At 59.7% G+C, this 13,617-nt stretch overlaps 1 protein-coding gene across 12 annotated transcripts in view; it reads left to right on the top strand.

Annotated features, from left to right (window-relative positions):
* The window catches only part of CUX1 (cut like homeobox 1), a 318,547-nt gene that overhangs the window by 168,545 nt on the left and 136,385 nt on the right, over positions 1-13,617 (top strand). For all 12 annotated transcript variants that reach the window (XM_062179575.1, XM_062179574.1, XM_062179573.1 and 9 more), the window contains exon 4: positions 10,158-10,236. In XM_062179575.1, the coding sequence (XP_062035559.1) occupies positions 10,158-10,236 (79 nt within the window). The remainder of the gene's footprint in view (positions 1-10,157; positions 10,237-13,617) is intronic.

Genomic DNA, 13,617 nt, shown 5'->3' with positions numbered 1-13,617 from the left:
TCCTCCTGGTCTCCCATGCAGGTGCAGGGCCCAAGGACCTGGGCCATCCTCCACTGCCCTCCCAGCCACAGCAGAGAGCTGGACTGGAAGAGGAGCAACCAGGACTAGAACTGGTGCCTATATGGGATGCTGGCGCTGCAGGCAGAGGATTAACCTAGTGAGCCATGGCACCAGCTCCCCCAACTGAAGGGTCTTGTCACTCTTGTCGAGCTTTCTGTCTGGGCCCTCGGGTCCTCTCCATGGCCTGCATCTGTCCACACGCCATTGCCGCAGTCCAGTGACCCTAGCTGAGCTCCAAGCTTTGAAGTGTGAGTCTTCCATCTTCGTTTTTCTTTTTGCAGCTTGATTTGCCTGTTTGGGAATCCCTCCACTTCCCTAGGAATCGTAGGATCAGTTTGTCAGCGTCTACCGTGAGACCAGCCCTGGTGTGGGTAGGCGTTGTGTTGAGTCTGTAGACGCACTCCTGACTCTTCACTGTAATGATGTGAAGTCTTCCATCCACGAACGCTGGTTATGTCTCCATTTACTCTGGTTTCTTACAGTTTGCAGGGTGTATGTTTTATGTGTCTTTGGCTAAAAGGATTGCCTAGTGTTTTCATTGTCTTTTTGATGTTTTTATAAATGGATCTTTTTCTTAATTTCATTTCAGATTGTTTATTGCTAGAAAGACAATTGAGTTTTGTAGATTGATCTCGTATCATGCAACCCGCTGAACACTGTGTGTGTGTATGTGTGTGTGTGTTTTACACTTTTCATTGTTTTTCCTACCCTACACATACATTCTCTGGTCTTCCCCACACCCCTGCTGTGAGTTATCGGGGGTGGGGGCTCAGGTTGGTGGGAGGAAGGGCCCCCCGTGCCCTTGGAGTAGAGTAGGAGGAGGAAGTCTGAGCCATGCTTCAAATGACTTTATTGTCCACGTGCAGGAATGAATGAAGCAGGAAGTGGGACAGGCAGCCAGTCGGCCCCTCCCACCCCCAAAGAGCCCTGAGCATTTACCTCTGGGTTCTGGCTTTGCCTGCTGGCGAGAGAACATCACTAAGCCTTCTCCCCCGACAGCCACTGGGGTGCGTGTTGACAACCAGACTTGAGACGCGTGTGAGAGGGCTTCCTACCTGCAGAGGCGGGCGGGAGTGCTTGTCGCTGTGTCTCTGTCTCGTGGTGGTGCTGGGCCCATCCTGCCACAGCTATGGTCTCAGCCTCGCTCCCTCTCTCATTCTGCCTGGCACCATCTTCCCGGCTTCTCTTGCAGTGTGCAGGGAGCGAAGGAGGAATACTGGGTCACTCTCCATGCCTGCTGGCGTTGTCTTTGTAAGCAAAACCGCCCATCTGCGTGCTGTCCGGCGGAGAGCTCGGCCTGCTGAACCCTGTACTGCATGCCCGGGGGGTCAGTGGGGCTCCCACCCCAAGTTCCAACCCCTCTGCTCTGTCCATCGCTCCAGAGGCAGTGGGGGTATGGAGGGGGCCCTACGCACTCCAGGCCCCTCCCACCACCGCGTGGAACCCCCAGGACTAGCATTAGTGTGCTCCGGCTACTTGGGTCTTTTTCAGAGGATACGTGTGTGTTCCTTTGATGCGCTCAGACCCAGTCAGACGGCCTCTGTTCGCGTCTGCTTTTGATGAGCCTGGGTCATTCTCGGGTGATTTCTCAACTCCCTGTGGCTCTTCAAACTGTGCTGTGCTCTTTTTCCAAGAAAATGTTTATTTTTATTTATTTGAAAGAGAGAGAGATTTTTCCACCTGCTGGTTTGCTCCCCAGATGTCTACCAGCAGCTGGGGCTGAGCCGGGCTTAAGCCAAGAGCCCCGGAACTGTCTGGGGCTCCCACGTGGGTGGCAGGGACCCAGCTGCTCGCACCTGCTGCCTTCCGGGCTGTGCATTGGCAAGAAGCTGGGAGGGAAGCAGAGGTGCTGCCCCTATCCGCGCACGGGCATCGCAAACCGCTGCCGAGTGCTGCCCCCCGGCTTTGCTCTTGAACAGATTCTGCATCCAGACTCGGGGTGAGACAGCTGGTCTCTCGTGCCCCTGGCGCTCTTGCCAATCTCTGCCGGCTAGGGGTGCACACAGCACATCGGTCTGAAGGTCTGTGACTGGTCGGTGTCTGCTTCCCTGGGTGTCGGCATTGGTGCTGGCGTGTTGTCCCCAGGGGTGCCACTGCCACCAGGCTACCCAGTTGAGGTGTCCTGGTCCCCCGGGCGTTTCACCCTCTTAGCTCCCTGGTTGCTTTGACAGTTAAAGGGGACAGACTGATACAGTGTAGAGGGTGTCACCAGGTGGAGGTGTTGACTGGGTATCCGGACACCTCACAGGCCTCCAGACTGTAACACGGGCCACTCAACACGGAGGGACTTCCTGTCCCCCTCGACACGGGGGAGACCAAGGCCTGAATAGCTCAGGTAACCGGCCTCCATCTTGCCCAGCAGGCATGGACCGGAGCCAGCTTCAGCCCCAAGCCTGTCTTTCCATAGACCACCTGGGCCCAGTGCACGGTGCTGGGTTAGGGGCCTGGTTGTGTGCCACTCACTCACCTTCTGCTTGTGAGAGGGGAGCTGCTGAGGCAGCGGCCCCTCCCCTCCTCCCGAGGGTCCCACCCCTTTGATCCTTACAGCAGCCGAGATGGGTTCTCCCCACTTGACGAATGAGCCATGAAGACGCTTGGGATGTCTGCTTCCCATACCTGACTGCCCGGGATCGGGGCCTGAATCCCGGCTTCACCCCTGCCCCCAGCTCACTGCTCACACACAACCTGGGGGGCAGCAGGTGATGGCTCAAGTACTGGGGGGCCCTGCTGCCCACGCAGGCGGCGCAGGTGGGGCTTCTGGCTTCTGGCTTCTGCCTGGCCCATTCCAGCCTTTGGAGAGTGAGCCAGCAAATAGGAGCTCCGTGTGCCCCTCTGTCACTCTCCGTCTCATTGCCCAGGGAGGTTAGTTCAGTGGTCTGGACAGGGCGCTGCTTTTGGCCTGAGAGCCGAGAAGCAAGTGCTGGGCCCTGGGTGGGCAGCCCCGCCCACCGCCCGGTGGAAAAGGTGAGCTGTTTCCAGGGCTTTGGGAGGCGTCCGTCACCCATGCCATCCCCACAAGCCATTGGGAGACTGGTGTCCTCCCCAGCTGTTGCTGACCCCAGGGCCCTGGTACAAGTCCACATCACAGTCTCCATTTGGACCTCACCCCTGGTGGGCCAGGATGCCCCGTGGTGACCCACGTGTGCTGTGACCAGCCGGGCAGCCCTGCACTCCCGTCACCCTTCCTTCCTCCACGGGTTCCCGAAGCCTGCAGCAGCCCCTGTGCACCTGCGTACAGCAGCCCTCCCTTACCCACGGCCACGCACACCCCGAAAATAGGAAGTGGAAAATTCCGGAAATGAACAGTTCACAGGTTTTACATAAACTTGTTCCGGTACAAGTATACATAGGGTTAAAATTGTTCTATCTTACTAGTAGTTTTTTTTGTTTGTTTTTGTTTTTTTTTTTTTTTTTTTTTTTGACAGAGTGGATAGTGAGAGAATGAGAGAGACAGAGAGAAAGGTCTTCCTTTTTGCCGTTGGTTCACCCTCCAATGGCCGCTGCGGCCGGCACATCTCGCTGATCCGAAGCCAGGAGCCAGGTGCTTCTCCTGGTCTCCCATGCGGGTGCAGGGCCCAAGGACTTGGGCCATCCTCCACTGCACTCCCGGGCCATAGCAGAGAGCTGGCCTGGAAGAGGGGCAACCGGGACAGAATCCGGCGCCCCGACCGGGACTAGAACCCGGTGTGCCGGCGCCGCAAGGCGGAGGATTAGCCTGTTAAGCCACGGCGCCAGCCACTAGTAGTTCTTATTGTTAACAGTCTCTTACTGTGCTTCATGTGTAAGCCCAGCTTTATCATAGATACGTCTGGGAAAAAGGACGGTGTGTCTATAGGGTTCTCTTGTCTTTGGGCATCCACTGCGGGCCGGCCGTGGGGTATATCCCCTGCATGGGAGGCTTGCCCCGTGGTCCTTGTTGCTGTGAGCGGAATATGCGGTGTGACTGCTGGTGGCAGGCACGCCACCCCTAGGTGAGGTTTTGAGTTACAGCTGTGCCCACTAAAGACCCACGGAGTGGACGGCATGGCAGTCGCAGTGAGCTCCGGTTCAGGCGTTGGCTTGGCTTCCTTTCTCATGCTTATAAAAAGCCCACGGGGACGTCATATTCCCCCCACACAGCCAGAGTCCCTGTCTTCTCTTTCTACTCCGCCATCCACATGGCTCCACCGAGGTCTCCTTGTCCCGACAGCGGCGGTTTGCTCTATTTTGTCTCGTGACTTCCCACTTCTTAGGCTAGGCATATAATCTGGTTGGTAGAAGCTCTCTTGAAGCTTTTAATTATAGCAAACTGCCTTCCCTGCTCCCATCTTCCAACGTATTCAGTGTTGCAGAATTCCAGAGTAAGGCTGTGTGCGTGTGTTTTCATTTTATGTAAGAGGCAGGGTGATACAGAGATCTCCGATCCACTAGTTCCTTCCCCAAATGCCCATGGCAGTCAGGGCTGGGCCAGGCCGGAGCCAGGAACCTGGAACCCAATCCAGGTCTCCCATGTGAATGGCAGATACTCAACTGGTGAAGCCATCACTTGCTGCATCCGTACCCCCCAACACACACACACACACACAGGAGCAGGAGCAGGAGCAGGAATGGGGAGCAGAGCCACAGCTCGAACCCAGGCACTCTGGTGTGGATGTGGGCGTCCAGCACCAGCCCCCATTCAAAGTGAGCATTACAACCTGTGCCGCCATCTTGGCCTCCTCTTTGTTCAAAACACACGTGCTAATTATCCTCCCCGTGTGAGGCCCCTCGCTGGGTTCTGGAAACAGAGCGAGGAAGGGGCCACTGCGCTGGCCGGCAGCAGGCCCCACGGCGACAGGGAGGAAGCTGGAGTGAGGCAGTCATTGGCACCGTGTGGCACGTGGGTAGAGGGACTTACTGCATGCCCAGGTGGCCAAGGCGACGCCAGCACAGTGCAGAGGAGGTGTCCCAGGCCAGTGCATGCAGGGGGAGCTGAGGTCTCCTGTGAGCAGGGCTGCACAGTGCTACTGGCAGGAGCGTCCCTGGGGACGCGTCGTGTCGCACAGGAGCCAGCATGCAGCAGCACGCTTGGTGGTGGAATTGGGTGGCAGGTGCAGTTAGCAGGGTGAGCCATGACCGGGTCACGGAGGAGCCCAAAGACCGGATCTGAGGCTGGGGTGAAGAAGTCATTAGGGCACGGTGGCCTCACAGCTCACCCCGACCCTGAGGACAGTGACCCAGGGCCATTGTGGACGGCACATGGCGTGGCGGGGCAGGCGAGGCCACAGCGAGGACGTCCATGGGGCACCGGTCTCACTCACAGGTGGACTTCCCTCACAGACAGGCTTCGTCAGCCACAGATTGACTTGTGTCAATCACAGGCACACTTCCCTCAGTCACAGATGGACCTGTGTCAGTCACCGACAGGCTCCCGTCAGTCACAGGCAGACTTCCATCACAGGTGGCTTGGGGCTTGTCCCAGGTGTGGGCAGCGCCCTGAGTTGTCGCACAGCTTCGTGGAGGCTTGCGCAGGAGACGCCCTTCCATGGCTGTGATGGGTGCCTGAGCCGGCACCCTGCTCTGCACCTGCCACAGTCCATCCTCTCGGGCTCCTCCAAGGTGGCTACGCTCTGTTCCCTCTCACCCAGGGAAGCGGGACTCAAAGAGGCACGGGCAGTGTCGCACGGGGCGTGACGGAACCTGCCACCAGGGAAGTGGGGAAGCGCCACCTGGAGGGTGGTCTTGGAGCTGGAGTTCTGTGGCAGCGGGCAGAGGATGTGCCACCTTTCAGGGCAGGTGGCCAGTGGCCGGAGCAGAGACCCCTGCACCGTGTGACACGGCAACCCCACAGCCCAGTTCTGCTGCCCTCCAGGTAGGGGTCTCGGGATGCTGTGAGCTTCATTCTGAGCTTTTACACTGAGGGGAGCAAATACTGGTGGTTTGAGCGTGAGAAGCCGCTATATGGTTTGTGGAGGTGACACGTGACACTCTGAGGAGAGTGGGGGTCTTGAGCCGTGCAGTGGTGGAAGCCCCTCGGGTCTGGGAGCGGGCAGGTGGCCTTGAGCACTTCCAGGTGGGGCGAGGGGGTTGGGAGGAGACACCCCCCCCCACACACACACACACACACACACCCTGCAGCCATTAGCCAAGCGCACGGCACACAACGCCCGCTACACAGAGAGCTCTTCACACATTAGGCATTTCGTAAAGATTTGAAACCGGATTCTTTCAGCATTTGCTCACTTCTGCAGGTGGCACTCCCGGCCCGGTGAGGTCAGTTTCGCACGCACGGTGACAGTGTACTGAACGCCCCCTTTGTGCAGGCCAGCGGCAGCCACAGGCTCGGGCCCACGGCACTGTGGGCTGTCGGGGAACTCGGGACCTCACTCGGCGGGGCGTCTTATCTGTAGTCCAGGGCAGCCCCGCGCTGGCAGACGGATCTGGAGCCCCAAGGACCAGGGGAACATTCCAAGGAGGCGCCTTCCAGACGGAGGGGAAATTGCCTGTGTGTTCAGGGAACAGGGAGTAACCGGGCGTGGCTGCGGCGGGGGCGTGGCGGGAGGCGGGCCCAGCCGAGTGCCCCATCACTTTTCCCGGGTGCTTTCAAGGGGCTGAGCACAGAAGGGAGTCCCCAGCTCGGGCTCGGGCAGCAGTGTCCCCTCTGGGTCCTGACTCCAGCGCCGTGGGGCTAAACCCTTACCCAGACCTTGTCTCGGACGCACAAGGCTCCCGAGCCGTGGCACCACTTCCAAAGCACATGGCAGGCAGGCAGGTTTGGTGGGAGGTGGGCAGGGAGATGAGCACAACGCGGCCTCTTCCCCCACCCAGAACGGCAGGGGCCAGACAAAAAGGCCCCCTTGCTTGGCTGTGGCCATGGACACTGGGCAGGAGGCCCTGGCACATGGCGTAGTCACTGTTAGGCGGGACTTCCTGTGCCAGCGCTGGGCACTTTCCCCACTCTGGCTGCTTGGGTGCCGGACGCCACGAGCGGCAGAACAGGCGGAGCTGGCATTGGAGCCAGCTGGCGCAGCTGGCAGTCTGGGGAGGTCGCGGGCATGGTCCCATCGCTGGGGAGCAGTCTGGGGAGGTCGCGGGCATGGTCCCATCGCTGGGGAGCAGTCTGGGGAGGTCGCAGTCATGGTCCCATCGCTGGGGAGCAGTCTGGGGAGGTCGTGGGCATGGTCCCATCCGCTGGGGAGCAGTCTGGGGAGGTCGCAGTCATGGTCCCATCGCTGGGGAGCAGTCTGGGGAGGTCGTGGGCATGGTCCCATCCGCTGGGGAGCAGTGATGGGGAAAGCCAGGCTGTTGAGAAGACCACAGACTCCAGGGCCTGACCTTGACCTCGGGCAGTGGACACAGGGAAGGAGTCCAAAGAGCGAAGGAACCGAGCTCACATCAGGATGTCCAGGGTGGACAAACTCCTCCGACAGTTCAGAGGCTCTCACGGGGGCACGGGGCCCTCACCGAGGGGAGACGGCCTCCACCAGGGCTGCATGGCTGCCCCCAAGGAACCTGGCCGTCATCTGCTCACTGCGCCTCTTAAGCCCGTCACCCAGCCTCATTCGCTCCACGCTGGATTTGGACTTCCTAGCAGCTGTGCGGGCGGGGGCACAGGTCCATGGTCCCACAGGCCAAGCGGCTTCACCAGTGGACACGTTCCGTCCCGCAGGTGCAGGCAGCGTGCGTCCCTCTGCGGCCACGTGGGAGAATCTGTTCCTGCTCCCTGGTCATCCCTGGGACACAGCACGCTGATCTGTCTTGGTCTCCACCCAGCTCTCTCCCTGTGCACCTATCTCTGTGTCCACACTCTCCCCTCTCAGGCGTGTCAGATCCGGGCCATGCTTCTGAGCTGAACTGTCACCTGCAGACTGCCCCCCAATACGGTCTCTTCCACAGGCAGTGGGGGTGGGTCCCCAGCTGGCCACGGAGGGTCCCAGCCCGTCCCACACCCCGTGAACACCCAGGCAGTGGAGAAAGATTCTTTTTTTTTTTTTTTGACAGGCAGAGTGGACAGTGAGAGAGAGACAGAGAGAAAGGTCTTCCTTTTTGCCGTTGGTTCACCCTCCAATGGCCGCCGCGGTAGGCGCACTGCGGCCGGCGCACCGCGCTGATCCGATGGCAGGAGCCAGGTGCTTCTCCTGGTCTCCCATGGGGTGCAGGGCCCAAGGACTTGGGCCATCCTCCACTGCACTCCCTGACCACAGCAGAGAGCTGGCCTGGAAGAGGGGCAACCGGGACAGGATCGGTGCCCCGACCGGGACTAGAACCTGGTGTGCCGGCGCCGCAAGGCGGAGGATTAGCCTAGTGAGCCGCGGCGCCGGCCGAGAAAGATTCTTGCACCATGTTCACCCACGCAAAGCCTCCAGTTCCCTGACTTCCAGTGTAGAATCCGGGGTGCAGCCGTCAACACCCACAACTGGAGTACGTTCTCATCACCCCCAAGCCCACGTCTCCTCCCACCCAGCCCTAGACAGCCCCTCATCTGTGTTCTGTCTCCAGTTTGCCTGTCTGCCTACATTCCACTGGACTATAATTTTTTAATTAGAAAAGAAATAATTGAAGAGAAGCACAGAGCAGACAGTGTGATTTTCCCGGTGAATGGCAGAGTTATGAGTTTAATTTACTTCCCCGCATTTTTTACGTTTTTCTGATTATACAGCAAGCGTGACTTGGTAGCCATCAGGGGGCGGTCGCCTTCAAGACGGAGATCTCGTTGTGTTAACAGTCCCCGTGGGCCGCTCGGAATCCCCCCAGCACTTCACTCACAGCCTCATTCCATGGGAGGGAAACCAGTCTGGGTTCCAAACGGGTGACCCTAGATTGGACACTGAGGGGCACAGCTGGTGAGAAGGTGGCAGTCGCGTTGCACTGGTGGGCCCGGCCCCCAGGAGCGCGCGTCGCCCACCCCGCAGCCCCTGACCCTCCCCCGTCAGGTGACCCCTCTCAGGGCTTCCCACGAGTGCGCTGGCCCAGGTGCGGGCCCTGTAATTAAACCACAGCCTTTGCCTCTTTAATAAGGCTGGAGACAGCGTAGCTGCACGCGGGGACGGAGCAGTATATAATTTGGTGTCCTTTCCCGAGCCAGCGCGCAGGTGGTGCGTGTACAATCTTGTCGGCTTCGGTGCAGAAGGCGTTCTGTGGTCCCGGTGCTTGCGTCACGTTAAGCTGAACACCCTGACAAGTCGGTGCCGTGACCGGCAGCCCTGGGGACGGGTGTCTGGCATCACTGAGGGGGTCTGCACGCCACCTTTCTTTGCCAGGTGGACGTCTACACTGGGGCAGTTCGTGAGCTAGACCAGCCCTGACCAACCTGGCAGAAGCCTGGCCGTGGCCAAAGCTGGACATGCAGGCGCTGTCCTGTCCCACGTCAACTCAGGGTGCTCCCTTAGTACCCACGGCCACTGCCCGCCATGTTTGTCACCTGGATGAGGGCAATGACCTCTGTTCAGTCCCCCCACCCCATGCCACCACCGCACTCCTGCACTGAGGGCCCCTCGGGACCTGCCCCTTCTCGCCCGTCAGCTTTGTCACCCGCAGCTCCCGCGTTATGGCCCTGTCCCCACCCCAGCAGACTCCTGCCTTGCGTCCTGTGGGGTGTTACAGCCCCACCCATGGGTCCTTAACCTGGATCCCATGGGCGGAACACAGACATGTGGGCGTCATAAGCGCACAACTGTGTACCTGTGTCTATGTCCTTGACGTTCATTAAAAAAAATTCTTTTTAAGCATACATCTCAATGACTAAGGGGTTTTTGCTTTAATGACTTATTTGAGAGAGCAAATGTCCACTCCCCAAATGGCCACAACAGCAAGGGCTGGGCCAGGCTGAAGCCAGGAGCCAGGAGCTCCATCCAGGTCTCCCTCGAGGGTGGCAGGGGCCCAAGTTCTTGAAGGTACCTCGCAGGGTGCACTTCGGCAGGGAGCTCTGCCCTCCAGTGTAGGCTGTGGGCCTGGGCCCACGTGGGTTGTCTCCCGCTGTGTGTCCACAGGCGTCTCCTCCGAGCTGCCCAGCCAGCTCTCAGACATCTGCCGGGAGAAGCCAGCCTTCCATTCGCCGTGGGCACGCACTGCATGTATAGATTTTTAAATTGCCTCTTGACCAATTTTGAGTTCTTTGTTTTTCTCTTTGACGCTTTCAGATTGACGCGCTGAGTAAGAGGAGCAAAGAAGCGGAGGCAGCCTTCCTGAATGTCTACAAGAGACTGATCGATGTTCCAGGTGAGGCTGGCCCTGCCCGCCCGCAGGGCACCGCGGCCGGCGAGCCGGCGGGCTTCCAGCTCCTCGGCTTCCCTCGGGGAATTTTCCCCTTGGAAACCAGGCAGCTCGGGGAACACAAGCGCTCCAAAACCCAGACTTGGGGTGAGGGAAACTCGGTGCATTTGTTAAGCACATCTGCCTTCGTAAACACAGAAACCCAAACCTGGGGGCTGTGGTGTGAAATGCGCGTGTCCCTTGGAGAAGGTGTAGGGCGTGTGCAGGCGTGTGTGTGTGTGTGTGCGCACGCGCGCTCCCGTGTGCACTGTGCAGGGGTCTCCCGACTGCCCCGTGCCACCTGCGGGACACCCGGATGCCCACATCATCCAAGATGAGTCTCCCACTTAAGGGTCATGGCCAAAGGGTAGCCGGCAGTCCCACCAGCCGCAGCGAAGGGTGCGAGTTCGCTCTTCTTTTGCAAACAACCAAGGAGCTAAACTATGAATGCCGCTTGTTAACAATTCCGAGACACGATAGCGTCCAGCGTCTTAATTTAGAAAAGGGACACGGAGCTCAAGGTGCCTCCAGCCCACTGTGGTCGGTCCCCTGCTCCCAGGGAATAGAGGAGGTGATGGACAGGATCACGTATGTCCCAACTCAGTCCTGGAGAGAGCCGCTCTCTGTCAGGAAACCACGTGTGTGCCACGCTCCCCAGCCCCCGGAGCTGCCTACTTGCTCTTAATTCTGTGAGTGTGAGTCACGTGACGGGAGCCACTGGACAGAGCAGACAGAAGCAGGTCTCCTTTGTACCTGGCCTGCTTTGTAATGCAGCCCAACAACTTGGCTGCCTGTTCCCCCTTGGAATGGGGGCTCCTGGGCCTCCACCACATGACAAGCAGGACAAAAGACCTTGCCAGGGCGTGCGGGGACCCAGGGTCTCCTGCTACCGGCTTATTGTGAGATCCTGGTCCCATCGGTGTTGTGTCTGGACCTCAGCGTTCTCATCTGTACAATGGAGCGGGGTGGAGGAGCAGCCTCGCGCTGGGGAGTGGTTTTCTTCGTTCCCAGCTTTGGCTCCAGGCTCCCACTCCCAGTTGTTTGGTTTTCTATGAGACTTTGTGCTTAACTAGGAGTTCCTTGAACCCTGACTGGGGCTCCCAGGGAGGCTCCCTGGCTGCAGCCAGATCTGGCAGTGCCCAGGTGGCCTGATCCTCAGTCGTCACCACGTGGCACTGTCCCATCAGCAGGGTGGTGTCTGATGATGCCCTGTCCCCACTGACTCAGAGAGAGACCTCGGCTCTGATGAACACAGCTTTCTCCTTCCAAAGAGCTCATCCTGTGAGTTTCCCTTGTGGATTCCTCCTGCTCCATCGCATTTCCCGGAGCAGGGTCCCAGCCTGGAGCAGTGGGGCAGCCGGAGACCCGGAGAGCCAAGCGCTGCTATCACCCAGGGAACCTGCGCTCTCTTATTTTTTTTTTTAAATTATGTTCTGAGACGTCTAAGTTTTTTTTTTTTTAAAAGATTTTGTTTATTTGAGAGAGTTACAGACAGTCCGAGAGGGAGAGACAGAGAGAAAGATCTTCCGTCTGTTGGTTCACTCTCCAGGTGGCTGCACCAGCTGGAGCTGCACCGATCCGAAGCCAGGAGCTTCTTCCGGGTCTCCCACAGGGGTGCAGGGGCCTCTTCTACCACTTTCCCAGGTTATAGCAGAGAGCTGGATGGGAAGAGGAACAGCCAGGACTAGAACCCGGCACCCATATGGGATGCCGGCGCCAGAGGCGGGGGATTAAGCTACTGTGCCACGGCACCAGCCCGTGTGCTCTCTTATTATTAAGACACTTTCTCCTGGAGAGGTTTTGCAGTTGGGCAGCAGCTAAGCTGTTGTTTCTTCTGCACGTTCTTACTCTCCCGTGGGAAAGGAGGGGCCCGTTTTGCCCGGGCAGGCTCCGTGTGCAATGGAACTGTGATGGGGGGACGTGGGCGCGGGCGTCTCCCCTTGATGGCGTGCCGCACGTCCCTGCTCTGTCGGCCGCTTTCTCCATGAGGCTCCTTTTTGTCTCTGGGGGAGTCCAGGCCCCGCTCTGAAGTTATGGTGGGAGGCGCTAACATGTGATGCTATCCACGGTGCTACAAGCCGGTGAAAGGCTCCTGCATCCCGGGCAGTGGCTCTGCGCACTGCCGCCCAGGTCCTTCTTGCCGGCGCTGCACAGGCTCCCGGAGAAGCGGGGCTGGCGCTCGGAGCGCTGCGCGTCAACTTCAGTCATCCTGTGGCCGAGGCTCACGGGAAGGGCCTGGTCAATAGCAGTGCCTTTCCTGCCGTCACCCAGCGCGCCGGGGTAGGGGCGCGGGGGGGGGGCCCTCACTGGCTGGGCATTTCAGGCTCCAGATGGGGGGTGGCAGGAGGGGGCCAGAAACGCATGTAGGGTGCATGAAGTTCTCGTGGCAAAAGACAGCATCTCACATTCTCTCTCAAACGCGGAGGAAGCGCTGGGGAACAATGGGACGGGTACTTCAGCTCTGTGCCAGGTGGCTCAGCTCCAGGAGCCCAGGGAGAGCTGGAGCCAGGGCCTGAGACCGGCACAGAAACCCGGCCCAGCAGGCCCCCGGCCACGACCACTGCGCCTCAGTACTCTCTCGTGCGTCTTCTCGTTTGCCACCTGTTGGTCCCACTGGAGTGAAGCTCCGTGCCCAGCACTGGCCGGCAGCAGGAAGGTCGTGGCCCTACCCCCCACCGGGTCCTCAGCAGCCGAGTCGTGGAGGTCACCTGGTAGCTCTTCCAGCTCCGTCTCCAGGTCACTTCTCACTTGCAGCCACCTCTGGCACCTGCCCGCCAGGACGGCCGGCGTGTCTGACGGAAGCCGTCCTCCAGCGAGTGACATTGCTGCTCCCCCAGGGCACTTGGTCCCCAGCTCCTGGCTGTCCTGCCTCCAGAAAGCATCCCGGTCAGGTCCACGTCTCGCATCCCAGCCCCCACCCCAGCGGTTGGCCTGGTCTGCCAGCCCTCCGGCCACTCCTCCACGTGCAGGCGGCCAGCCCCGCCCCGCCCCGCCCGGGTGAACTTGCAGACCCTCTGCTTCTGACTCAAGCCTGCCTTCAGCTACAGGTGCAGCCCCAGTGCCGGGCGTGTGCGTTTGGTTGCTCCCACTGACAGCCCTGCCGCTGAGGGACCCCCACGCGGAGAGACACCGGCCCCACGTGCGAGAGCAGAGCGCGTCTCCGCCGCCCTGCAGCCGCCCTCCGAGCTCTCCCTTCACTTTGGTGTTGCCATGAAGTTCCCCTGCCTGGGCAGACGTCTGTGGTGCCTGGCTTTGGGGCTGCGTGCGTGTCTGAGCCCTTCAGCTGGGTGGCTGGCGCTTGTTGTCTGGAACCTGTGTTTGGGGTCACGGCTGTCCTGCGAGGGTCGC

The sequence above is a fragment of the Lepus europaeus genome, chromosome 21, assembly GCF_033115175.1.
Source record: "Lepus europaeus isolate LE1 chromosome 21, mLepTim1.pri, whole genome shotgun sequence".
NCBI classification, from domain to species: domain Eukaryota; kingdom Metazoa; phylum Chordata; class Mammalia; order Lagomorpha; family Leporidae; genus Lepus; species Lepus europaeus.
This window is presented reverse-complemented; position numbering and strand designations above follow the sequence as displayed.